At 42.2% G+C, this 26,974-nt stretch overlaps 1 protein-coding gene across 1 annotated transcript; it reads right to left on the minus strand.

Annotated features, from left to right (window-relative positions):
* Positions 1–325: 325 nt before the first annotated feature.
* Positions 326–25,667, minus strand: GPR137B (G protein-coupled receptor 137B). Its single transcript, XM_032102258.1, has 7 exons — positions 25,164–25,667; positions 16,455–16,504; positions 11,404–11,626; positions 7,449–7,598; positions 5,363–5,491; positions 2,472–2,596; positions 326–936 (listed from the first exon to the last, which is right to left on the minus strand). Exons 1-7 carry the CDS (start codon positions 25,530–25,532, stop codon positions 825–827), a joined length of 1,158 nt encoding a protein of 385 aa, XP_031958149.1. The 5' UTR covers positions 25,533–25,667; the 3' UTR covers positions 326–824.
* Between the last annotated feature and the right edge of the window lie 1,307 nt (positions 25,668–26,974).

The following is a 26,974-nucleotide window of genomic DNA, read 5'->3' on the forward strand; positions in this document are numbered from 1 at the left end:
AACAAGTCTGTACTGTTGTCTGTATCCCTGTCCCTGGTGAGGTATTTGACTTATTCTATATAATATATATGGATCTGATTGGTGGACATGATTGCAGAACTTTAATTTTTCAAGCATACAAATTTTCAGCTTGTTTTGCAGTTCACAATGCTCCAGTTGGAGGAGATGCCCATCTCCACTCTTCTGAGAGTGTCCCTAAAGCTGAGAAGACACAATTTTCTTACTTTCTTAGAAGAATACAGGGTACAGATAGCTTCTAGCCTCCAACTATTACTGAGTAAGCAGTGATATCCAAAGAGTAAATTGTGCTCTGAGAACATAGCAATAACTTGAAAAGACAGTATTTAATTGGGTTGATATTTTTTTCCTTACAGGCTTTTATGTGCATGTAAAAATTGCAACTGTCATGCATTTGAAAAATCTATTCATGTGTTTACAGTATATTGATCATAATAATGTATTTCTAACTTTATACACAGTGTAAAAATAAAAATACTTAGAAAATAATTATGCCATTTCACTTCATGAAATTTGCTCTTTTAAAATGAGCATAAAAATGATTAAATTATACCTTCTAACAACTCTATTCAAAGCCAAAATACCATGACTTAGAACAAGGTATTAATTGGAACAGTCTTCAAAGTTTAAATCATTAGCTTATACTTCTCCTTGAACTATGAAAAGCTCATGGCAAGGTTCTTCATTTATGTGTGCATAGGAAAATTTCTAAAAACCAAAAGGTGAAGAAAAGTTGCTAAGCTTTGTTTTTCAGAACATTGGTTTTAATATTGGAATGTCCTAGAATGCTGTAGAGTTGATTGAAGTTAAATAGGGCTTGGCCGGTCTGTGTCCGGTGCTGGCTCTTGTTGGAGGGATCCTATGTAAGCCATGAAGCTGTTGTTCTGATGGCTCCAGTCGTAGTAGTCTGGAGAGAAACTTAAAAAGAAAATAGAAGAATTAGTGACTGGCAGATTGGTTCTGTAGATGCCTGGTTAGAGAACATGGGGAAAAGGCAATCATGCAGAGGTAGTTCTCATGCTGAAGTGCAAAAATAAAATAACCCCAAACAGGTGCTCAGGCAGCTATTTATTTTTCTGATCTGTCAATTATTTTGGCCCAAGTGTTCATTATCTCTTTCCTGATTCTCTTGGTTCGCTAAAGACCCTCCCCTTTCTGATTTGCTGTTCCAGAAGGTGTTTGAAAATCCCAGAAGTAGTGCTGCTCATCCCTGCCAAGTCCTGGCACTGCAAGGGCCTGTCAGAAATCTTCCTATGTCTGTGTCCCAGAGGCCAGGACGTGGTTTGCAGCTCTGGCATGCTGTCTTTTCTCCCATGAGCAGTGTGACACATGCATGTGGCTGGTTTAGTTTCCACTGGGAGCTCTGTGTGTGTTACTAGTGTGGCTGGTTCCCTGATGGCTCAGTGTGGCAGGGAGGGTGCCTCTGGCTCTAGGATGGATACCAGGCTGGCACAAACCACCTCCAGCATCCTCCGTGGGCTTAGTTACTATGTGAAAAATTAATTAATGTAGGAATAGGATGACTGATAACCGTAAAGAGTGAGTGTGCAACTTTGTGAGCCCAGACCACGGCTCAGTAGACAGTAAGTATGCAGTCTCACCTGAGTATGACAAGAACTAGATCTGGGTATGTTAACTACGGCTGGCGATTTAGCCAGCATTTTAAGATGAGTGGTTACACAAATCTATTCGCGCCATAGTGTAGCTGCAGGAGCAACAAAGGAATAACACGACTGAGACTCCTTTCAGGGCAGGATAGAGTCCTGTCAGTGCCTTTCCTGCTCTGAATTGGGTGCTATTGTTTTTTGTGTGAGCTGCTCCTTCCTGCACAGGAATCCTTACCTAAACCTCACAGCTGTGCAGAGAAAACAGTATTTTTGTGCCAGTTCTGGGTTGTGTTTCAGCAGTTCAGTGGATTTTCCTGAGCTTTCAACAGCTGGGAAAGCAGATGCTCCTTTTCATTTCACCTTCAAGACATTTAGCCATGTTACAGGGCAACCTAAGTTGAGAGGCTTCTCGCTACAACCATCAACACCTGCTGCCTGTGCTGTCCAGCTTTTCCCTTCTCTCCCTGAACAGCAAGACTGCTCTTGCTCTAGGCAGCCTTGCTCACACACTTGAATGAGTAGAAGTGGCACTTCTGAAGCCACTCTTGGAAGAAGCAGAGGGTGATACATGCAACCAAAGTTCTGACCCGAGTTTTTCAAAGAGCAACACGTTGTTACAGTTCTTAAATTATGTACCCATTTTCAATTTTGTGTCTTTGTAGTCTCTGTGGGGCCCTCAGATCCCCACAGTCACTCAGTGCTGCCTTTCCACTTCCACTTCCCCTCATCCTGCTGGGATTTATGCAGCAATTGCAGCTAGACAATTCACATCCATCTTTTGTGGTGTGTCAGAGTTCCTCCTCCAGTTTCTGTTTGGGAAGCAAGTGGTTCACTCTTGTATCTCACCTGCCCTGTGCCCCCTGTGGTGCAATATTCCAGGCTAGATCATCATCACTGTCGTATCTGCGGGGGTTGTCAAAGAAGTAAGATCTGGGACTGAAGCCATGGCTTGGGACCATTCCTGCATTGGCCTGGGGGAAGGGAAACCTCAGTCAGTATTTGCAACAGATATCAAAAGCTGTTTATCAACTGCTTGGTGCCTGACTTCTAGGAGTTGCTGCCAACTTACCTCATGGTTTCCAAAATAAAACATACAATTTTGCATTTGCTGAAGACAACTGAAATAATTTTACATTTACTGTTCATCTCTACCAGCACAGTGATAGTCTACTGATCTCAACAGCTTTTCCTTATCCTTATTTCTTAGCTAAGACATGACCCATTCCTGAAACCACCTTCCCAGTCTGCATTCAACCATTCTGCTGAATTCCTGTCCATCCAGGAGGCTTCATGCTTTTAGCCAGCTGACTTGAAGTGAGCACTAGGAAGCAGCCAAGGAGCTGAAAGGAACATGAAATGCCTGAAGAGATTCGATTTTTATGTCCCACATTGGTAATGCTCCCTCCTGGTGCCTTACCTCCCTTCCCACAGGAACTGATCATGTTGAAGCTTGGCACCCTGCTTAGTGAAACCACATCTGAAAAGTCCCTTAGGCCCTCACTGAGCAATTTCAGTATCTACCCTGTAGTGCTGTGAGGGTCAAATTCTGAGGTCAAGTCCTTTGATAAAACAGGGAAAGGGGTGTACATGTAAATCTTTCATTTAGAGAGTGTTTTCACTTTATTTCCCTGTGAATCATACAAGAAAACATACAAGATTCAAGAAGTCAGTTTGATTCCAGAAACAGTGCAGAGAGACATCTAAGACACTGCTGAGCCTCATGCACTGATCCACTGCTCCCATCCCCAGGGAACAGGGGTTCTGTGTGCCTGTGGATAAGCCAGAATGACATCTTCTCTCTGGCCTTAAGTAGGAGAGCAGTTTAATCTCCACCTTTATATTATATGTTAAATGACTTTGACAAAGATGAAATGAAGATTAAGTGCATCTCTGTCATGCCCTCATTTCCAACATTCTGGTTAAAGGCATGGCAAGGCAAAGGGCCATATGCTGCAGTACCCCTCTGTCAGCACCAGAGCCAACTGACAGCTCGTTCCAGCTCATCTGTGGAAAGGAGATTCATATTTGAGCAATGCTGAATGCAGGGCTCCCTCTACTCAAACTTTTTGTTTCTGAAGTCCCAAATGAAGCAAGTAACCAAAGCATTATTTCTCAGGATTGTTTATTAAAAATAATAAATAAAGAATATTTTTGACTTTTACTTTACCAGACTTGTTGTTAAGATTTTTTTTACCTAAAGGAGGGTTTGCTTTAATTCTAACCCCATGCTTTCTGGCCAAGTAGCAGCCTACAGAATGCATTCGCCTAAAATCATGCGGCCCTTGGTCTCCCTCTTGTGGCAACCTCACACTGAAGTTCAGTGTTCTCTTGCTACAGTCTCTTCATTTTTTGTTCGGTTCTACTTATTTCCGGTCTTCCTCTTAATATTTGTCCTATATTAGAAAAGAAATCTATATATGACCTAACCCATGTGACAAAAAATGTTTACCCTAAAAAGGTATCCATAAAAGAAGTGATATCACTGATTGCCTCTTCGGAACTGTGTCATTATGGATATTTAAGGCTTTCTGCAAATCACAATGCAAAAACATTGTTTTACTGCACTGCTCTTGTGAGAGAATACTGCCTGTCTGACTCCATTTGAGCTCTTGTTTGATTAGGATTCCAAGTCGTCATGGGATCAGCTTTTTGAAAGACTACTTCCCTTATTTTCATTCTCTGTGAATCTCACACACTATCCAAACTTGGCCACCAGATCTAGCTTTCTAAACTCACTTTAAATGGAATGAGATCTTTCTGTGGTCACTTTTTAGAAGAGCAGGACCTCTGGCCTGTATTTAAAAACATTTCTTCTCTTTGCAGTTGTCCATGTTAACTCCTAGGCAGGAGTGAGGTTGAGATATTTTTGATCACAGACACTGGGATCCATGGGGTGCAACATCAGGTATTACTTCCTTGTTCATCTAGGCTTTATCATTGTCTCTGAAATGTGCATATGAGGATAAAACCCATCACCTTGTCTAGAAAGTTATTCTATCATTTGCTTCTCTTACTTGTGCATTTACCATTCACATCCCTTTTGAGGAATATTAGCTTTGGTTTCATTTGGCCTACAGAAACAGAGACATTACCTCAGTAATCCTAGTGAGAGCTGGTATTCTCTGTGTGCCTGTCAACCAGCTAACCTGGAGATATTGCCTACAGCTATAAAAAGATGCTTGTCCATCTATTAACTATCTAGTTATTAAGGACCCTTACAGGGAATTATTCTTACAACTCACACCTTAATCTCTGGTCTTCTGAAATAGCAAACAAGTCAGCAAGTGGTTATTATGGCCACTGGTCTTTGACCTGGAAAAATTCAGTGGGTACAGGGCTGAAAGAATTCAATCTATTATTTCATAATGCCATGGAACATTTAGCACACCACCATTTTCACTGCTCTGTGATGAAAGGTACCAAGTTTGGATAACAAATACGTTTTCCTCTGACTCCAATAAAGTGCTATATTATCTCAAAGGGAAGTAGTCCCTACATTTAGGAAAGTTCCTGATTTTTAAGGTAAACTGCCTGAGAAACACCTGGCCTTCCTTCTGAATAAACCTGATGAGTTTCTTTCATGAGGAGTTAGCATAAAGAAGTGGGAAGTTTCGGTTGCTTTTATTCTGCCAAGGACACATGGAAAAAGAGAAGTCAGAATATAAAGAAGCAAAAGATCCCTCAGCAGCTGAGCCCTTCAGACCTGCCTGGATGTTACACTAACAAATTCCACTTACTAGATCTTTTGTAGGGTTTCGGACACGGAAGAAATACACAACCAAGGAAGTAGGCAAGAGCTCCCAGATGAAAAGGATCACTCCAAACACTATGTAACCTGCATCTCCCAGCTGACATTTCAGATCTGCCTGTTGAAAAGTAAAAGAGAAAAGTGTTTAAAAATAAAGATGGCAGTTCATTTAAAGGTGCAGGAGACAATGCCAGAAATTCCATTCAGTAGAGCCAGATAAACGTGGCTAATGATTAAAGGCCTACTAAAAAATCAATATGCTGTCTTGGGTACATGACTTCCCTTTCCTCCTCTGCTATCTTTCCTTCAGCAATATCAGTTTAATGCAACGGTCTTCCCAACTTAAAAGCCTGGCAAGCAATTACTTGATGAAATGATCAAATTCAGACAATGAGAAACTAGTTTTCAATCCTTTTCCTGCTGGGACTAATTGTAAAGGAACAATCAATGGTCAAGGTCATTGCTTTTTTTACAGATCTGTTCAAATTGGTGCACAATCTAAGGTTGAATAATCCCACTGTCACTGCAGCATTAGCTGTGATCTTCTCTCTAGATTTCCACCATTTCCCATAGCTACAGAGGGCAAATCCTGTCCTTTCCTGTGTTTTGTACAGAAGAGAAAAGGGTGTTTCTGACCAGTGACCTGAGGCAATACATGAGTACATTTAGTGGGCTGTAACTTAAAAAGTGATTTTTGATTCTGGTACCAAATTGAGTACCCACTCCTTAGTTCTAGGCCCTTTACATATAGTTCAAATAACTTACCCCAAAACCCGTGCAACCCTAATGTCACAAGCCAGAATAGATGTACAAAAAAATGTAGTAGTAACCCAAAGTCTAAAAAGCATTCCAGTGAGCTCCCAGTGAACAACCTCTGCCTCCAGAGGGCAAACAGGAGCAAGCAGTCTGGCCATACCGGCCCCTGTTAGTCCAGGCTGTAGGAGTCAGAACAAGAATTGTCCCCTGCAAGGGGTCAGCAGAAGCACCAGCAGCTCTTCGGGGCTCAACGAGAGGGAAAATGTTTGATTCAGGAGGCAAGTCAGAGCCTAATGCCCTTCTGCCTAAACCTGTGTTCTAATTCCACTGGCGACATCTGCACTCCTCTTCTGTGCACTGCAGTAGGGTTGATAAGAGGTCCCTTGACAGACCCTACTCAACTAACTCATAACAAGGTCCTCTGGACAATCCTATCCTACTCTATACCTACTTCTTAATTACAGTTTTACTTACTGCTCAAAGGAAATTTGTTAACAGCTGCAGGTTTGCTTGGCCACCCTGGCAATGCAAGGTCCTTGCATGGCTGGGAACACTGCTTCGGGTCTGCAGGTGCTTGCTGATTGCAGGGGAGACATGGGATTTTAAGGCCGAACAAAAGATACTCGTGATCCAGACCCAGGCCTGCCATTTTGCCTAGCCTTGAAAGAGCTGGAAAAATACTGGGACCTAACCACATTTTTCAAAGGAGAGAAAGGAACTGAGTGCTGAAATCCAATAAAATTCAACAAAGAATCCCCTGCTATTTCCTTTAGTGTTTTATTACTGTTATTTTTCAATGTAAATTGTCACTTGCACTTACAGGTTGGGAAGAGTTGTAGCCTTATCCTCAAACTACAGAGATTATCATGCTAATGCCAGAATCAAAGTAAATAACCTCACAGCTCTAGATGGCAGTGGAAGATGTTATGATGTCTTAGAGCTGAGCATTTCAGTGGAATCAAGTACTGGTTTTCTGCTTGTCTAAGTACAATACATTCTTTATAATGGACAAAACACCTGTCTGTTTTAATAAAAGGTGCTCTTTCTTTTGACAATAAAATCGAGGTTAAAAAAAGATCAATTTTTAAAAAATTATTTGTCTAGTGGTTACTTCTTTCTTTTAGCACAGAACTGGCATCTGTATCCTCACACCAAAACTATCACAAATTTGTATTCCTGGAGCAAAACAATCTTAGTGTATTGAATAAAAAAAAAATAATAAGGTTTGAATATATTTATTCCTCTTGTGATAGCATTTAGGAAGTCAATCATCAGGTAGAGAATGAGGTTTTCTCATTAACCAGTATTTTCATACTTGCCTGATCTGACACGTTGTACCAATCATAATCAAAAGAGTTGACTTTCTTGGTTTGAGAAAACGATAAGATGAACAAGTTGTAGCAGGCTCGTGAGGTATAAAGCAGTATAACAGTCACTCCTATACTTGTCACCTGACAGACAGATGAGCCCTGGAAGAGATTTAAGCACAGGTTGTTATTCATAAGGGAAGTTGAGAACAACATTTCTTTGCATGGACTTCGAGAGCTGTCATGCTACTCTGTCTCATGTGATTGACTTTTTTGTCTTTCCTTCTTTGGCCAATATATCTGATTCTCTGTATAATCCTGCATTTTATCAGTACAGTGGTTTCCAGGCAACATTAGCAGTTCCAGCCCTTACCAAGATGGGCTGTGACTAATTTTTGCATTTTATTGAACAAGTGCTATTTTCAGAGCAATGAAAACACATAAGACCCACACTCAGTATGAGGTGGCATGACAGGATGCAGCCTTCAGCACTGCATTAGCTACAGAGCATCCTGTGTCAGGTGCTGGCTAGCATGATGCAACCTTGCATCTTTTTACAACTGCTTGCTCTGCACCAATTTCATAAGTACAGAGCAGGTCATAGCAGTCAGCAGTTACACACAGCACAGGCAGGAACAGAACATCCTGCCTTAGCTAATGTCAACACAGAGCAGACAAAGTGGAAGCACAGCCTATGGGCAGAGTGACCATGGCAGGGCAGTCTGAGTGGCAGCTTGGGCACAAGGGCAGGAATGGGACTACAAGTGTGAAATTGCAACAGTTCCTGAGCCCTAGAGAGAAAACTGGACAGAGCCAGGGAAAGAGCCTGATCCAGTGAGAGGAGTAAGTGCCTGACCACTGTGTCAAGTGGGGAGGGTCACTGTCAGGGGCTGAGACACCAGCACAGGAGTCGCAGCAGGAAGGACGGAAGGATCCAGGAGCCACGGCTACAGGGATCTGTGTGAGTCTGATCACAGAGGAAGGCAGATGTACAAAAATGGGACTGGCTTTGAAAGAAGCTCAAAGTAAATTCTTTGTAGTTGGCTCTGAAGTAATGCTTTGACAGCCAAAGGAGGAAAGATGAGTTAAAGTGCTGTGTGCATTTAGAGGAAGTTGCCTTGCAGTCATTTGCTTCTCTAGCCCTGCTCTCTGCCTCTCCTGGCAGAGACCCACACCAGGATGATGGATTCCTTTCATCTGTGTGAGAGAGGGAGGCCAAGAGAGAATTTGCTCCTCCCTGTCACAGGATCTTTTAAACCGGTGGAGGAGACTGGAAAGTCTGCATCCTATTCCCTCTGCTCACACACTCTGCTTCCAGGTTTGCAGCTGAGGGGCAGAGGTTCAAAGCACTGTGGCAGGCAGAGCAGACATAGCAGAAGGGCTAACGGAGTATCAGGGGAAGTCACCAAGCCACCATGTCCTGAGTTCCTGGACTTCAGGAGACTACCAGGGCTCCAGTGCTGCTCACCCACGCTGTTGGGTATTGACCCTGCAGCTTTGTTGACCAAGCTCCTCTGCACTCCCCGGTGAGCATAAGTTAAGAGCAGCTCAGGGAGTGTTCAAAAAAGCCTGCGCAAAATGACCTTGCCTGTTTTCCCAGCAAAATAACATTGGTTCAGTGAACAGCCAGGCTCCAAAAATACCCAGTGCAGTCAAAGTCTCTGAATTCCAGCTTATAACAGCCTGCAAACACCACCATTCCCCAGGCCATAACCTGCAGCCATGTCAGGAGTGAGCCAAGAGACTACAGATACTCAGGAACTGAAGCCATAGCAGGCAGTGGCAAAAGCTGTGGCAATACCAGCAAGCAGGAAAGGCTTTAAAGAGGAAATGTTTGCTAGGCACTTCTCTGTTCTCCTTCGATACTAACAAGTCAGTGATGCTGTCATGGAAACCAAGGGAGAGAGAGCAGAGAGAAGCTGCTGACTGGCACATACCATATCCCAGCTCAGTGACATTTACAGATTGCAGATAGCAGAAGCAGAGAGCAGAACGGGGTTGGTATTTCCCTGTCTAGATTTCCTTACATAGCTGTCATTCTTTAATAGTTAATAGTTAAATGTGTGGAGATTTAACAGACTTCCATTCCACCAAATACAAAAAAGGGGATAAAACTCTCCTGGTTTACTTCCAGTCTAATATACTTAGTGACTCAGTGAAGGGAGAGGGCAGCAGTGAAAGTAAATCCAGAGGAATCATTTCTCAGTCACAGGCCCCTGCAGGAAAGAAGGGGAGCCCCAAGCTAGTTGTGTGTCCCACCACATGATGCATTTAGCCAGCACAGAACTGGCCCAAGTCAGCACCTAAGGGCAGGGCTGTGTACCTCCTTGGTGCTGTCACAGCCCTGGCACAGAGTACCAGGATGGTTCCCCATGCCAGGTCATAGAGATGAATGTTTTCACATGTGGTCACAAGATGTATGCCAGCAAATGGGAGATGCAAATAAAAGGCTGCCAGTACTGATGCCTACCTACACGCACTACAGAGCATGCATTATCTCCAACACTATTTCTGTCATATCACTGCAGAGAATGGATTTTTCTTCTCTAGCTAGTTTTTTGGCATAAGAGTAGCAGATAAAACCAGGATGTTTTATTCACTGCCAATTTCAGTCATCTGAATCCCTAAAGTATGTGCAGTCAAACCCTACTGGAAGTCCTCAGAGAAACTCCCATTTCAGGTCAGCAGAAAGGAGGAGCAAAGTGCTCTTTAACTCTCACTTCCACACCCAAACTTTCATCAGCTGAGTGTTCTGTCCTTCCCTGTCTGCAGTAATGTTGGAGATTCTTGGGGTTTTGTGAAATAGCTTGAAGTAAAGAAGACTGAGTTTCCTGCAGGAGGAGCAAACAGAACAAAACCAAAACCAAACAGAAACAGAACCAAAGCCTCCCTTAGGTTAATACTGCTTTGTTACAGAGATTTATGCTCCTGTGATTTACATCACAAGAAAAACTTTTCCTACTAATAAAAATAATCCATTGCCAGTGCCCTTTGGTCAGCAAATGACAGGCTTTGAAAGAAACAAAACTAAGCTGTGTTTTTAAATCTTCTATTCAGCCCTGAACTTTTAGCTGTTGTGCAGTGTGGCCAGATTTGATTAAACAGGAAGTGTACTTATTTCATCTGATTAAGTAAATGGAATTTTATGATAAGGTTTTCTAAATAGCAGCTGAACCTCAGATTTTTAAAGGATTTGTTGTGGTAATGGCAATGGGTTATTGGTTAAACTCATAATTTAAGATTTAACTGTCTTCTGCAAATGCAAGAACTTTTGAAAGCCTTGTTTCATTATTTATAGATACAAAACATCTTCACTGATTTTATAATAAACACTGCATGCTTATGTGATGCCACCCAGCTCCTTGACCACTGAATGTGTCCAAAGCTATAAACCTAACAATATTTCTTTAAAGAACATCCTGTAGAGTAATAGGAAAAACTTTTCACCCCTTTTCCCCCAACTGACTAAGTTACAATGTATTAAGTCTTTTAAAACACATTCTCATTATCTGTAGGAATATATATAAGAATATGCAAATTTTAAAAGGGAGATTCATATTTCTCTGTCTGGTTCATCTTCAGCATACTGCTACCTTAAACAGTTAACTTAGTCAATGATTTGACAAGCTGAAGGATTTTGAAGTGTTGGCCACTTCCATGTAGCAGTACTGAAACGATCTTCAGACAAGGGACCCAGAAAAAGCAGTGTCTGCTTGAAAAAGAGCTGTGAGAAACCCCAGCCAAAAAGTTCTGCAAAATCTGCCTCAAAAATACATATTTGAGATCACTGGTTTTAACCAAAAGCTCCCTTGCTACCATTTAGTATTTAATTCATGTATTGAACAGGATTGCCAGCCAGGTGCAGGCTGTGAGGTTTAAGGCCTCCAGCTCCCAGGCTTTGTGGTTTTGCCTTGCACGGCCCTTGTATCTCAGAAGGTACTTGAAAAGAACTGAAAATGTACCTTACCTTGGACTCCAAGTAAATGTTGGCTAAAGACATCTTGGAGATCTTATACAGGCAGATGGAGAGTGAAACAGCGCACAGCACAAACAATGTGTCATTAATTGCCACCCGGACAGAGACAATGATTTTTCTCTCTGAGTTCTGTGTCCTCACCAATACTGCACATGTTAAATTCACCAAGAGGAAGAGGAGACTTATGAAAAGAGAAGCCAGGTAGAGGGGCAACCTGGGAGAGTGAGAAGAAAACAGTTTTAGCAACATTGTTCAGCAAGTGTCAGTCATGAGATGGAAGTTGAACTCTGAGAAATGCAATCCGCCCGTGCTGGGCTGCCACAGCTGACAGAGTAACCAGCTGCCTGAGCCAAAATCGAAGTGCTCCAGATTGCTGGAGAGATTAAAGTAGCTCATTTCAAACCTGTTTTTACAGTTGCACGACAAGCTGTAAGTAAAGAAACTAATATCAAGCAGCAAACATGGAAGACTGCAGCAGAAATACAACAGCACAGTTCTTGAACACTGTTTAAAATACACGTGTACCTTCTTAGACCATGCACTTCATATACAGCAAAAACCCTCTGCCTACTCACTGCCAGAGGAAACCTCTCCAAAGGCTGAATTGCCTGGAATGGACTGGTTTTGACCCTGGTTTTACTACACTGAGTGCTAATGTTTGCCGTCAGATTTCATATCAAATTAGGGAAGTGTCTAACAGCAGGAAAAATCTCCAGGTTACTGGTTCCCTAACATCCATCTCTGTCTCTTTTCCTAAACAATTTGGTCATGGTCAACCTCTTGAAAAAAACATCAAGAAATTTAACTATGCATATTGATTCTGGGTTGGCATCTTGCCATCTAGGCCAGGAAAAAGGTTTGTTTACACAACCACAGCAGAAGACCTGGAGCCAAAATGTGACAGACAGAAGCCCAGGAACTGGACTGGTTTTATCCATCTGGTTTTTTTCCAACCTACCCATCACTGATGCCTGCAATATAAGCATACTACATAATCAAGGAAAACACCTTCTAGTTCCTCTTTATGCCTACACAGAACTCTGGGGCTTTCCATTTAAAAAACCCCAAAAAGCATGTTTCCATTTCAGGTATTTGCTTAGTTCATCATCATTGTTGACCAAGGCAATGATCATGAACTTACTGATAAGATTCATAATCTGCAGTCACTGAACAAGAGGTTTTGGCCACAGCTTTTCATGCCTGCTGGGAACTTTGAATTTAGCTGACAACAAACACACAGACTGTCCCCGAGGAATCCAGTTCTCATTGTTTAATAATACTTTACCCAGTGGGGATCTTTTCCTTTCACACATTCATATTCTTTTGCGTTAGCATCAATGCAGCTACAAAGCTGAAGCACAGCTGGCTTCTTTTCAGAGGGCAAGAAAGGAGGAGATATATCTTTGAGATACTTTAGTGTGTTACAGGGAGAACTGAAAGCCTAAAAGCTTGTGAATCAATGCCCTTCTTTCCAGCTATATCTGGCAGTGAGCAAGGATGCTGTTTTTTCCTTGCCAGGCACGGAAATTCCCTCTCAGCAGGAAGATTGTGCTCATTCTTAACTTTCCAGGGCAGGGCTCTGTTTTTAGGATAAGCAGCCGGAGGTAGTTCCTTTAAACCTCATAGTCTAATGCTGGAAGCATTGCGGTCCTGAAGCTCCTCTCTCACATGGTTTCCTCTGTAGTGGTGGTACATTTAGAGCTTTTATTAGTATCTCAAAAATCTTTAAATAGTGGTCACATGTCTTCCTTTCCTTCCCCTTCCGAAGTCCCATCTCTGGTCCCCTTGTGGGGGCTTATGAGGAAAGGCACACTCTTACATGTGGGACAGTAAGTGCATGCTCTCCTTTTGCCCACCTCAGCCCGAAGGACCTCCTGCTGCAGCACAGCCTGCATGCTGGCATGCAGCATCAAGCTGGCTTGCAAGCAGCAGGGCTGAGGCTTCCGGGCCAGGCTCCTCCTTTGCAGACTTTAGCAAAAAATAAGAAAAGCGCTGTCACGCTCTCGTGCCCACACACTCCCATATGTGCCAGGGTGAGCTGTTGTGGCCAGTCAGTTGTGCAGCTCTTCACATAATGATCTTCCAGCCCCCTTATTAACATGACGTGGCCATGGAAATGGCTGCCTGATTTGACAAAAGATGCATTGTTGCTGAGCTTATGGATGAGCATTGATGGACAAGCAGGCTGTCTCTCTAGGGGAAGTTTTAGGGTGTCAGCAGATAAAAGGCAGAAAGTATCTTTACAACTCAACTACAAGGGCACCTGCAAGGCATGAAGAAGCATATGGAGTTTTATAGAAAGCAGAAAAGCTGGGCAGGAGTGGTGCTTCCAGATTGCCCCAGTGAAAGTGCAAGTGAAAGTTCAAAAGCCTATTGTGCCTAATCCCCATTTTAGGACTAGGCTTTAAAGGAGCTGCGTGTAATCTGGTTTGGCTGGGGAAGACACATGCCAGGGTGTTCTGTTCTTTTTGTGTCACGCTGAATGCACCCATAAGTTTTTCTTTGAGCTGAAAATAAAACCTCAGATAAATGCAGTGAACTTTGCCTTGTTTAACAAAATCTATTTGAAACTACTGCATTTTGTATGTGGTTTCCTCTAAAACCATGCAGTGTCTGAGACTTGCGGGTAACAAGACATGCACACATAGCACAGCAAGCGTCATCCAAACCTGGTGACAGTAAGAAATCCCCAAGCCCAGGGACACAGGCAGAAGGATGGTTTAAATATGAAATTCAGCTTGCACAGGCTTCCCCTTGACCTCTTTTACTAATATGGTGAAGGCTGTGCTGAGTAGTTTGCTTAAGAATCTGGATCCCTGATAGAATTTTATCAACCTTTTTTTTTTTTTTTGGTGTCTGAAATGATTCTGATTTCTGAGACTGTGTCAATGCATAGACCTCAGTCCTACCTCTCAGTTGCCCCATTTATGTTGCCATTATCTACTGCAAAAATGACAATACCAGGTAATAAGGTCTGACACTTATTAAAGAAAATGGGGGGAAAAATAAAAAAGTGGACATTCAGTAATGAAGAAAAATCAGATTCAGTAAGTGCAGATTACAGATCCATCCATAGACCTTGCATCTTTCCATCATCCATCTCTCCTTCAGGATCTGAGCCACCTGATCTAATGAAAGATGTCCCTCCCTGCCCATGGGATGTGGGTTGGACTAGATGATCTTTAAAGGTCCTTTCAAACACAAACCGCTCTGTGAGTCTGTGTTCTCCCACTAGCTTGTTACAATTAAGATTCAGAACTTCATCTGTGGGTGTGCACATATTACACCACTTCAATTGCCCTGTGTAAGATAGGAAATGAGGTCAGCTTTATTAATATAGCTCTTTTAGACAGACTAACCACACTCATGCCGAGATCTAGATGTGAAAACAAAATACAACTGAACACCCTTACCAACAGAGCTGAACAAGAAAGAAAATGCTAGGCCAGATCCAAGAGTGATTTGTATTAGAAATCCAGTAGGGAAGAGTCAGGGCAGACATGTAGCTGTTGTGAGGAGAGCAGTCTGTGCATGAGTAATTCTAGCCACAGTACATTAGTACTTAGCAACACAAATGCCCCAAGAGCTATGTGCAGGTTGTGACTTCATAGGCATTGACTAAATATCACAAGTTCCCTACGCTTCAACAAAGACATTTTTAAGCAGTTTTCAGGAATAAAGCCTTGCCACAAACATCAGTAACAGCTGAGGTTCAAAGCTTCTACCTCTCACCTCTAAAGCCATGCAGGAACCAGTCCACAGACAGTCCTACGCCACCCCGACCTGCAGCCCAAGCTCCGTGCAAAGCGATGCTCTTTGTTTCTCTTGCCCACGTGCCCCATCAGGGGCGGGCACGCCCGCACTGGGGGGACCTGCCTGGGGTGTGCTCTGCTTGTCTGCCAGCCCAGACTCTGGGATTTTCTGCCCACAGGAACCGGAGTGCAAAAGGTGGGTTCAAAGCTGCAGTTCAGCCTGGAGTCCCCATTCCTGAGTCAGCCATCACACCCCACATTTCCCATGCCCTCACCAGCCCAAGCACAGCCCACCTCAAGCCTGCTCTCACTGTTCTGCCATTATACCAAACAAGGTTCCCAAAGCACTTGGTCCAGATGATTGCTCCACAAGCTGTGTGAAAACCCAGAAGTCTAACAAATTTCCTAGGGCAAGGACAGTGATAACATTTGCCCTGTTGATACAGTACTATGCTCTCCTAGCAGCCAGCAAGTAACAAGTCAGGTTTCAGTTTAAAATTATTCTGTTTTCCTATCCGGAATTCATGTTGTAAATTCTTTCTTTAGAATGGAGACAACCTCTCTCTCTCTCTGCCCTCCTTCTAAACAGCATTGCCCAACTGAGGCTTTTAAGTGCTGCCACAACAAACATTAATTTATTGAGCTCTTCCTGAGCTTTCTGGACATTACTGCCCTTTGGGGTTCTTTCAAGTACATCCTGACAGCTTCTTCTCCTCAACAAGATGCCAAATGAATCTCTCCACCTAAATGCAAATCTACCATAACCTCAACTCTATGGAGTCAGGGGAGATTACCTATAAACTCCCAAATGCATCATCAAATTGAATCCATTCTCCCTAGCTCTTTCCCTTCACAACTCGTCTGTCATCTTCCCAAAACTTTTAAGACTTTAATTACTCTGACTTCACAGGTTAAAACATACCCACTCCCACTCATTCCTGTCAAAAAACCCAAAACATCACTCTGCTTCTTCAGCACTGGATCTGAATTTACCTAGTGATACAAGTACACTTGTACCAGTAAACAAATCCCCAGAGTGGGTGTTTTCTGCTTGCGTTTGAAATATTTGCCTTTGAAATATGTGACTGTCTAAAAATCAACCTTGTGTTGGGAAAGGACACAGTCTCCTCCTAAAAATCATGGGAAGAAGGTGGCTTCAGAACCATCATCCTAAAACATTGGTATACAAATATGAATAGCTGAGGCATGAGTGCCACAAATCAGAAAAGATGTTTCTCAAACAACAGGGCTGCTCTTCTTTACCACATTGAATATTTGCATAGTTCTTACCTGTATTTCAGTAGCTCTGGGGAATATTTTGACTTAGCTTTGAAAATCACCTGCAAAACAAAAAATATTGCATCAAGTATAGAATACACGTCAGCAAAGAAAGACACTGTGATTTACAGCAGTTCTGTCTCACAGGTCACAAGAAACGTCATGACAGGTTTCATTACATAACAAATTTGCATGGATTGCTTACCCACGGCAGGCAAGCTCTTAACAAAGTAGAACCCCTCAGCAGGTGATCAGATGCACTTGTATAGAAATTTCTACACTATTATATTCACATACTCTGGTTTAGGAGTAAGGTCCTTTAAACCAGTATTAACAAGAGGACCAATGTCAGCATAATCATAGAGGGAAATTATTATAGGCTCTTACATGACCTAACAGTACATGTCTCTTACATAGACCAGCTCACGTCAGGCCCAATGTTCCCATGAAGAGCCCATCATAGCACCCTGGCCTGAAATTAGATATATACATTTACATTCATCATACATTGCCAAAAAATGTCATCGAGAGCCAAAATCATTGTTTTACTCTGAGGTATTATTTTGCTTCTGCTGTCTCTTCACTATACAACAATATGTGCTTTTACAGAGAGACAGCTCAGGCCCAGAAGTTAGTTTGCTGTAACAGAAAAGATAAAATACTGACAAGTTTTCTGTAATGTATCTAGGTGCCATCAGTCACAGGTGTTTAACCACCATCAGAAATTATACAAAAATACATTGCCATATTTTATATCTTATTTATTTAAAAATTACGTGACGGTATCACTGTTTTTTTATAAGCTAGCATGGTTTCCAAACAAACTCAGTTTACAAATGTTCATTTAAACCAACACCAAAGCACACTGGTTACTAGTAGTATAAAAACCCCATGACATATGACTTATTCTGGGTTGTTTCCTAATCATTTTCTCCTCAAATTGTGCTATCTTATCCATTTAACTTGGTTTTGCATGCCCTTTAGTAAAGTTTGCATAATATTTGCTATGATTATTATGCTTTCCCAGGGAAACGGGACTTACATGATCACAATGTGTCTGTAGACATGTGTCTGCCTCTCAATCTCTTTATCTGTCCTCTACTAATCTTAAAATACTTCAGAAAACTGATGGGAAAATGCCTGAAGTATCAAAGACATGATCCTTTATCACCCTTCTAAAAGTCAATGACTCAAAAGAAATAAGGAACTCTATAAATGTATCTAATATATGTCCTCTGTGAGGAGAAGCCTACACAGTGATTCTACACGTCACCTGATATTAGAGAGTCTGCACAGCAAAATATTGTAAGAAATTCTGCAGTTATGGGAACAACTGAGAGTCAATCATGAGACACAGATCTGGAGAAAATCAGGCTCTACTTGTTCCAGAGCTCCTGGAACAACTTGTCATTTAACTCCTATTCACCATAAACAGCTGCCTTGACATGGAAATTATTTTTGTGATGCATCAGCCTGCTTACCACTAGCTGAAGCAGCAGAGAACACTGAGTTTTTAAGCAAACTGAGAATAAAATTGAAAACTTGGGTGGAAAAACTCTCTAAAAATACTCTGCAATCATTGATACTGTTTTCAAATAGATAACCAATTTTTTCAAATATATCCCTGGTAGTATCCCTTATTGAAGAGTTTTGTGATTCATTCTCCAAATTCCTGGATCATGAAATCTCACAGGAGTTCAGGAAGAAGTTTTAGGCTGATTTATTTACTTGTTTTTGAAAGGAAAGGTACAAGGGGCTTGCAAATGTTCTGCATTTCTGCTGTGCATAAAGAGTAGCTGTCACTTTTAGAGAAGGGATGAGGTTCAAGACACTTCCCAGATGCTTTTTGCACAAGATTTATTGCCTACCCTGCTTATTCTGGAAGGGAGAGAGGGAACAGATTTCTGACCTCAATGAAACTAAACAAGTAATCCTTGTCTCTAGGGCCATTCCACAGTCCTCACCTATTGTGAGTAGCACTTACACATATTGTACTGTTAATTTTGACACCTCTCAGGAGTTGCACTGAACAGAAGAGTTCAGAGCCTCTGCAAAGAACTCCAAAAGACAAGCAATTTCCAGTGGGCAATGAGTTTTTCTGGGTTCACAAAACCTAGAAAATGTCAAGTTCCTGAATACCATCTCCAGTGGTTCCCCAGAAACAATCTACTCATTCCCATTAAGTCACAAAACACTCCTGTCACATAAACCAACCCAAGACCACTACCCAGCAAAATCTCCATGGATAACTTAGGTAAAACCAAATGTGATGCTCCTGCTGCAGATCCAACAGCATCTCAAGATTCAAGATCACCAAAACAGCTGTTACTGTGATTCTACATTTGGTGAACCTGTCCCAGGTGATACACATTCTGAAATTTTCAGAGCAAAATGACCATTAAGAAAGAAAAGAAATATTGTACCAAAAAAAAAAAAAAAAAAAAAAAAAAGGATGCTCTATAGAATGAAAGCTACAGTATAAGGTATGGAGAATTCTTACCAATTCACTGCTAGGCAGGAGCACAGGCAGCCAGATTCTGCCACCTTTGCTTAAACACTGATGGGGCTTAGTTCATGAGTAGCCCTGCTGGAAGCAATGGGATTGTCATGGAATAAAGGGTTATTCAGCGGGAGTAAGGATGTCAGAAGCTGATCTCAATATACCTTACATGTGTGGGTGCAGCTTTTTGCTTTTAGCAGACACTTAGCTCAAGAGACTGGTTGCTCAATGGCCCCTCCTCACAGCAGTGTTGAGAAAGCTTCCAGTCAATATCTGAGTCATCTAAGCAAGTCTTCCAGCAAACCAGAGCAAACCAGACTATTCCTAAGAATAGACTAAACAGCAAACAGAGAGCAGGCTCTTTTAAAAAGATCTTTCAGAGAGGCCCAAGATGAACATGGAAAATGTGGTGAAGGTCCTTGCTAATTTTCTTATGTCTAAAGGGTTACCTTTTAGTCTTAAAAGTATTTCCCCTTCTGCTTGTTCTTTGAAGGAGAAATATCCTGTTTTGACTCTCTGTTTCTGCCAAAGGATTGGAAACCTCAAATGAGATTCTCACACCCCCTCCTCCGCTCCCCTGAGGTATATGTCTGGCATATAAAACTGCAGAAGTTCAAAAGGACTCCAAAAACCTCTTCATACAGCCAGCAAAAATTCCCATTGCAGGAGCTGATGTAAACAGTTGACCTTAGAGACATTTTACCAGGCCCCAGGAGTGGGGATGGCATGGGACCCATCAGCAGCTTGCCTGCAGAGAGCTCTGGAGAGCTGCTGGGCAGCAGAGCAGGCACAGGGCCAGGCTGTTTCAGCTGATGGGGGTTCCAGCTAATCCGCAGCCACTTTGGCTCTATAAGTATCAATTAAACAGCTGTCAAAGCCAAGTCAGATATTTCCAAAGCAAAAGAAAAAGAAAATCTCCATGGAACAATTTTCATGTCCACGCTCTGATTTAGCTGCACTGATGTGATGACTGGCACAACCCTCTGCTGTACTCCAGTGCTAGCTGATCAATTCACTTTTACAGGAGCTACAGATCAGCTTACCAAAAAGCCCCAGATACGTGGTGAATGTTTGCCTATGTCTCAAGCTGATCCTCTGCACAGGAATGAAGTTCAGCTTTATTTACCACTTCTCATTTCAAAAACCCCGTAAGAAACACAGCATGCACTTTTTCTTCCCAGTTCCTTTCACCACAGTCCCTCTCTTCCTCTGTCACACTCCATGCAAACTTCCCTTTGAAACCTGAAAATATGCCACAACCTCATCATCAGCACATTTACCTTTCTTCTGCTGTGTATCTTTCAGTCCCAGGCCCACCTTCCCCTTTCTCTCTTTCTTCCATGTTCATTCTTTTATTTGGATCAGATTTCCCAAAATAGGAAAGTTTTCCCTCTACTCTCTAAATTCTATGCAGTTTGTAAGGTCTACAGACATGGGCAACATGACTCACTACCATACTCAGTCTTCCACGAATTGGTAAAAATAGTCCTAAAAGGATGGGGATGATTTTGGGGCTGACAGCCACAGTAAACTTTCAAGTGTAGCTTTCCTATCAAATTATTTTCTAAGTCAAATGACCTCATTCTTCATGTCAGATGCTGACAGCCAGCCAATCTGCAACTGCAATCTGTCTTCTGTAGATACAATACTAAGGGCAACATTTTACAGCAAACGTGTTTGCTGATGCTTTACCATATGTAGTTAGACTCCCGTGTAGCTCTAGATACATCTAAAACTTGTTTCGAATTAATAATAACCTTTACAATATATGTTTTATTAATTTCTGCTAAAAAAAATTCTCCTAAATAAAAAACCTTCTCTGTTCTCTCACTGGTGAGAACTTTTGAAATGCTATCCTCAGTAATTAGAGAATGAGAAATTTTCTTAATTCTCCTCCTAGAGCTAACATGTACCCTGGTTCCACTGAAATACACATAAACTTTCTGAAAGCCTTGTGCTGTTTTTACCCCACCCTGCCAAGCATGGCCAGCTCCCCTCTGAACTGTCTTACTCTGTGCAACTTCTCTTCATTTGAAAGTCCCTGATTTTATCAGCACTACCTGGGAGGCAGGGTAAGCTTCTCATCCTGATGCCAAAGAAAAGGGAAGATGGTTAGGGAGGAGGAAGGAGAGGTAAAATCTGCCTATCAGCCTTCTCCACCCATACTGTTTCACAGCTCTTTAGCTCAGCACTACTTTCCCTCGATCCTGGAGAAGTTCCCAACCTGATGACAAAACCTAGAGCCCACCCAACTGTTTTCTGTGCCGGGCCACAAGGGAGGCCTGGGATTTTCAGTGAAATTTATAGCTCACGGTCTTTGGCCCTGACCTTGTTCTTTGAGTCTGTAACCCTCCATCCTAGCCTCCCTCCTGCTTCATTTGTATTCTGTTCCCCAGGGAACTGCAAAGTCTGAGCAAACAGGACAAAGTGAAGCAAGTCCTTCTCTGCCCACCCCTCACATGCACTGAAAAAGGCAACTTGTTTTATTTCCCAGAGCTTCTTTACTCTTTTGCCCACAGCACTAACTGTAAAGCCTGAGGATTCATCTCAGTGTCCCCTTGCTAGGGACAGGGAAGATTTGGGTAAGCAGGACATAAATAAAAGAGTACCCAAATCCTGGAATCCTCACTGTCTTCATTATCCTGGGATCCCTCACTGTGGGATCCTCCAATTCTTTCACTTTAAAGTGGAAAATATGTTATTAAGCAGCAAAATAAACCCTTGGAAGCTGCATGTGTGAGGCAAATATCTCCATGTGATTTTTTGTTCTCTGGAGGTGGAAATGCATTTTGGCTCCCTACGTGGTGGATCAGGATCAGGGAGCTGCTCCGGCTTGGTACAGTGCATTTACTTGCTGGTGTTGTGCTACTGTTTAAAAAAAAGTTCTACTAATCTCACCTTCACTTGAGATTTATTTTCATGATTTCCAAGTAGGCAGAGGGCCTACTCTCCTGAGAGGGTAGGTCACACTATTATTTTTCTTTAGAAGGGAATGAATACAGACACAGGCTTAATAAATTCTAATACACTTACTTATTCCATTAGAGATCACATTAATTTTCTCCAGTATGGGATCTCTGAGAGGAACTAATATTCTATAAACCTTATGTGCAGCACCCTTTCTATTCTGCCCTAAGTAGGGCATTAAAACTGTATCAAAAGACCCTGAACTTGGCTCTTAATCCAAATATCCCTTGTTTTGAGTCAAAACTATTTTGATTATAACTTCCCTTTCGTTCATAGGTCCCCTGCTTTAGCAACTTGCCCCAACACACTAGAGCTTCTGCTGCTGCAGCTGCTGATGCTCAAGTCTGGGAACAAAACTCTGCTGTGCTGACATCATCAGGGCCTATTTGTCTTGCTACACATAAAACACAGCTGAAATTCCCTATTGCTTTGGGATACCTATTAAAAAAGAGAACAGTTGTGGCTAACTTTCCATCAAGTTCAAAGGTGCTTCTTATTCCGAAAAATGCCCCCAGGCACTTGCCAAATGAGTTTTTTGTTTGGCCAGGAGGATTTGCAATATTTTTTAAATCACTTTTTTCTTCTCACATCTACATTTAAAAATTTTCCTAGCAGTGACACATTTAGAAATGGTGGGTGCTGTACAGCAGATAATAAAAACCTATGAATTCCAGAGACCCATAGGGTCTCTTCCAGTGCTCTGTCCCTATGCTATATGCAAATCACTTCTTCCCCTCTAGCTAAGCACCAGTGAAATAGCAGGGGTTTGGTGCAATGAGACACAGCTGCAGACCCTTCTTGCCTGCCTTCTAGAAAATAAAAGGGTAAAAGTTGTTTCTAAACAGGTCTGTGAAGTTTTAAGCCATTACTGGAAACAAAATTTTATCTCTCCACCCCTTTCACACTAGTTCTTGCTTGCCTCCTGTGGAAAGCTAGATGCACGTTGAATACAAGATGCTGAATTTCAAGCCTAACCACCTTTTAATGGTTAGAAGTAAAGAATTAATAACAGTGAATTAAAAACATATGCACTTATTCTGTCATATATTTGTACAATGGCTATGCTGGTATTTCTTTAACTTTCATTTTGGCTGGGGAGATATTTGAGATTAAGTTTCACTGACAGCAACTAGCTCCAGAGCAAACAACAATACTAATCTTATGTCTGTCTACAGCAACCCAAGATATTTAAAGATTATGACACATATCACAAGCCTCTGAAAGTCCCTTGCAAATACTGTTTCAAAAGTCTCACAGCAGCTCTTCAAGACAGGTAACTATTCCACTCTCTTTCAGAGGGGCTCAGGGGAAGATCATGAGGACTCAGGATGACAAAGCAGGAATTCTGTCTCAAAGGCAGAACCAACAGCCTTAGCACTTTCTCTGTTTCCAACCACTGACTTGTACTTCCTGAACACTATCAGACAACAATGCTAAAAATAAGTTAAAAGGACAGATGTGTGCATTCTGTGTGCTGTCTTTTCAGATCTTCCTTAGACAAAAGGAATGTTACCTGCAGCACTAAGCCTCCTGAGTGCTGACACTCTACTGCACAGACTGCTGTGCCCCCTGAGTCTGGGCTTCTCTTGGCCAAGAGCCAGGATGCTGCATTCTGCCTCCAGACTTCCACAGCAGCCCTCCATGTGTGTCTGAGGGAAGAGTCTGACCTAAGGCTATGACTTAGTCCCAAAATTGTGACGGGATGGACTGTGTACTGATGGGCATTTGGCCCTGGAAAACTGCACAGTTATCAAATGACTCTCACAATAGCTATGGGATAAAGCATGGGTCACCACATGCCTGAGCTGGATTTGAGTAGTATGCAGATGAAAGGTTCCTGTAATCCCTTAATATATCTCAAGTACCGGGGAGCGGAGCAGGGTGAGTTAGCAGGCGTTTCAGACATTGAATCCATAAAAGCAAACCTAAGCACAAAACTGGGTATGTGGTTCTAAGTATTTAATACCCTCTACAACTCAAATGATCTTCTTAAAGCTGTCATGCTTACCATTGCTGCTTTTCCAGCTCTGGGATAGCAGCCCTTGCATGCAGCCTGATGTCTCCAGCCAGGCTGTTCAGAATTGATAAGGCCTGTCATCACTACAGAGCACTGTTAAACACTGTGGGGACTACAGAAGCACCAGCCCCAGGCACCGAGCTGGTTCCAAGTGGGGCACACAACAACACCCAAAGCATCCTGAGCACTGCCTGGTGTGCTCCAGGGCTGGCTGATGCTCTCCTGACCAACTGCTCCTGCACTGGGAAAGTGGACTTTGATCAGGGCCACATGAGTGCAGGCTTGGCATCCTGCTCCAGGCACTACAGTGGGATTGAGGAGATAAAGAATCCAGTCTCTGCCCTCCTGCAAGCTTCATGTGAGATCTTAGGCAAGCCCAGCAGCCTTTCTTTGTTTCAGCATGCCAATATCCCATCCTTCAGCCGAGTGCAAGATACCCATGGTCACTATAAATATTTCCAAGAAATTCTAGCTTCAGCAACCTGGAGCACTGTGCAGCTTAACTCATCTGGCTTCTTAGCTGTCCGTGGCACAGATACACTCTCAAGACCTCTTCCTGAAATGGAGATACTATTTCCTTTATGCCACTATACAGCTAATTTACCTTTACATCAGAGAGTCCTTGAAATAGAGGGTATATCTCTGCGCAGCACTCAGACTTATTGGGGTCCAGAGTCAAAGCTGTTTGTAATACAGATCATTACAGGAATTTGGGCCCACAGTAGGACTCTATCAACAGTTTCAATTGTTATACACTTAATAGAAATCTCACTCAGAAACACGTTAGCCAGCTTATGAAAAACTGGGACCAGGGAGCTGTTGCTGGCAAAATCAGACGTTACAATTCTGACTGCACACAGAGATCCAGGCTGGTAAGCCAGGAGGTTTTTAAAGTCTAATAACAATAATAAGGTATAATAATAGAATGACATTTTGGGTGTCCAAATTCCAAGCTCTCCTATACATTTTTTCTCCAACCTTTGAATTAAGTGACACACGTTTTATAGACAGTTAGACATATTAATTGATATTCTCGCAGTGATCACTTCAGGCTCCGGTTTCATTGTAACACTGATCACTTGCATATAGACCAAAAGTTAAAATACCCAACTAGCCAATTGAAATTTGCTTTTTGCATTGCCAAGGTACATTTGTAAATTACATTTTTCTCATGATGCTTACATAATAAGGCTTTACCATTCAGTAAGATTTAATCAACTAAATATCTGTTGCTTACCTGTGTGAAGTAAAGATTCATCAGGGTCAGGGTGAAAAACTGGAGGCAGACTGGGAAGCAATAGAGAAGCCAGAAGATGAAGGGGCTGAGAGAATTTGCTGTGACAAAGTCTTTGAAGTAAAATGAAAAGAGCACTGTCCTAAGAGAGGCCCAAAACAGGCACAGAAACAGAAAGACAGTTTGGTAACTGAACCTCTTATGCCTGTAGTGAAGGACCAGCCAGAGCTGGACGTAGATGAACACAAAAAGCAGTGAATAAAAAACAGTATATACAATGGTCAGGCCCAGCTTCACATACGGAGGGACAGCTGGCGTCAGGGTCGGCGGAAGGGTGTCATTTTTCAGTGGGTCCCACTCAGGGGCCTCCATTTGATATCGGGAATCGTCAGAATTATTTAAGTTTGGCTGCCGCTGTTGCCTCCTCCTCCTTCTCCTTTCATCTTCCTACAGCATAGGAATCAAGAAAATGAAAGAAAACAAGCTGCACTTCCTCTTTGGCAGCTCACTGTGGGCTGGTAGCACATGATCACAATTCAGAATGATTCATTAGGACTGCCTTTGTCAGCAATTGGCAGGGAACAGCTCAGAAAGCTGCTCTTTGCTGATGTCTCTGCACAAATCTTTACCATCCTTAAGAAACAAAGAAATCCACCAGCCCCTGAACGGTTTACTGCAAATTTTTTTCCTAAGGAAAATTTTCTGGATTTTAAATGAGTTAAGTAATGCTCTATATTCTACAAGAAGCAGGTGCCTGACATTTCCCCAGTGGCAGCCACATCATGTCTTTGTAGCTTTTTTTTTGTCTTTTTTCCTGCTTAACAAGTACTTCATTTAGCTGCATTTTGTTAGAAATCATTTTTAGCACCTTCGAGTACTCATGAAATGCAAACTGCTGTAAGCTGTAACAGCTCAGCTTGGCATTGCATAGACCTTTGTGTTTACAAAGAAATACAGAACTTGCACAGCAAATCTAATACATTCAGTTTCTTCTTTTTCTTATAAGATGCTTCATTAGCATGGGAGAAAAGGCACATCAGGACTTCCAAACCTAGCATATAGAGGAACAAAATAAAACCTCCTAGAGATCTAAATTCACCAAAGCATACATGCAGCTACAGGTTCTTTTCTTCTCGGTTGCTTTTGTGCCATCACTGTGGAAACAGCTGACCAGACACGCCTTCTCACAAGTGTGCAGATGTGCCCTTGGGATGAAATTTATAAATTAATAGGTGCTATGGCAGGCTGATGGGTTTGACTCACGGGGGTGAGAAGTGGGAACTGAAACTGAGTGGTTTAGACATTTGTAGTGTGGTCGAAATTCTTCATATATCTCTACGTCATGTATAGCATCATGTACCATAAAACAACAAGGTTTTTAATAGATCCCTTGGTTATGGCTGAAGCACTGCCATGTTTTTCTCTGTCATTTATAGTAAGCTGATTACAAGAAGTGCTTATTACCCAGACCAATCCCCAGGGAGGACCCCACATGTCTGGTGAACAGTGAAAAAAGATTCCTGTGGTGGAAGAGTCCATGTAATGAACTAGCACAGTGTACATGGTATGCAGAAACTGACAGTATCAAAATAACGATTTCCATTGTTAATGCCTTGCACTAAGAGGAGTTCAAAACTACTGTTTTGATGAAAAAGACAATTATTATAATTGTGTTTAATAATATAAATACAATATCTATTGTCATAGGTTAGCAAGCATAGTCCCGGAAGGGACGTCCTTGCTAAGGGGTGCTTACAGTTTCCTCTGGGAACTGATAGAACCTATCAGCTGGCCAGTTTGAATATGGACGATTC

The sequence above is a fragment of the Corvus moneduloides genome, chromosome 3 (assembly GCF_009650955.1).
Source record: "Corvus moneduloides isolate bCorMon1 chromosome 3, bCorMon1.pri, whole genome shotgun sequence".
Taxonomy (NCBI): domain Eukaryota; kingdom Metazoa; phylum Chordata; class Aves; order Passeriformes; family Corvidae; genus Corvus; species Corvus moneduloides.

Bases quoted from the DNA above. Each gene is read 5' to 3' on its own strand.
- GPR137B (XM_032102258.1), bottom strand. From the start codon at position 25,532: ATGGAGGCCCCTGAGTGGGACCCACTGAAAAATGACACCCTTCCGCCG. The intron at 7,599-11,403 runs GTAAGGTACATT...AATCTCTTCCAG, and splicing joins ACATTTACTTGGAGTCCAAG to GGCTCATCTGTCTGTCAGGT. The intron at 5,492-7,448 runs GCAAGTATGAAA...ACTTTTCAACAG, and splicing joins GGTACAACGTGTCAGATCAG to GCAGATCTGAAATGTCAGCT.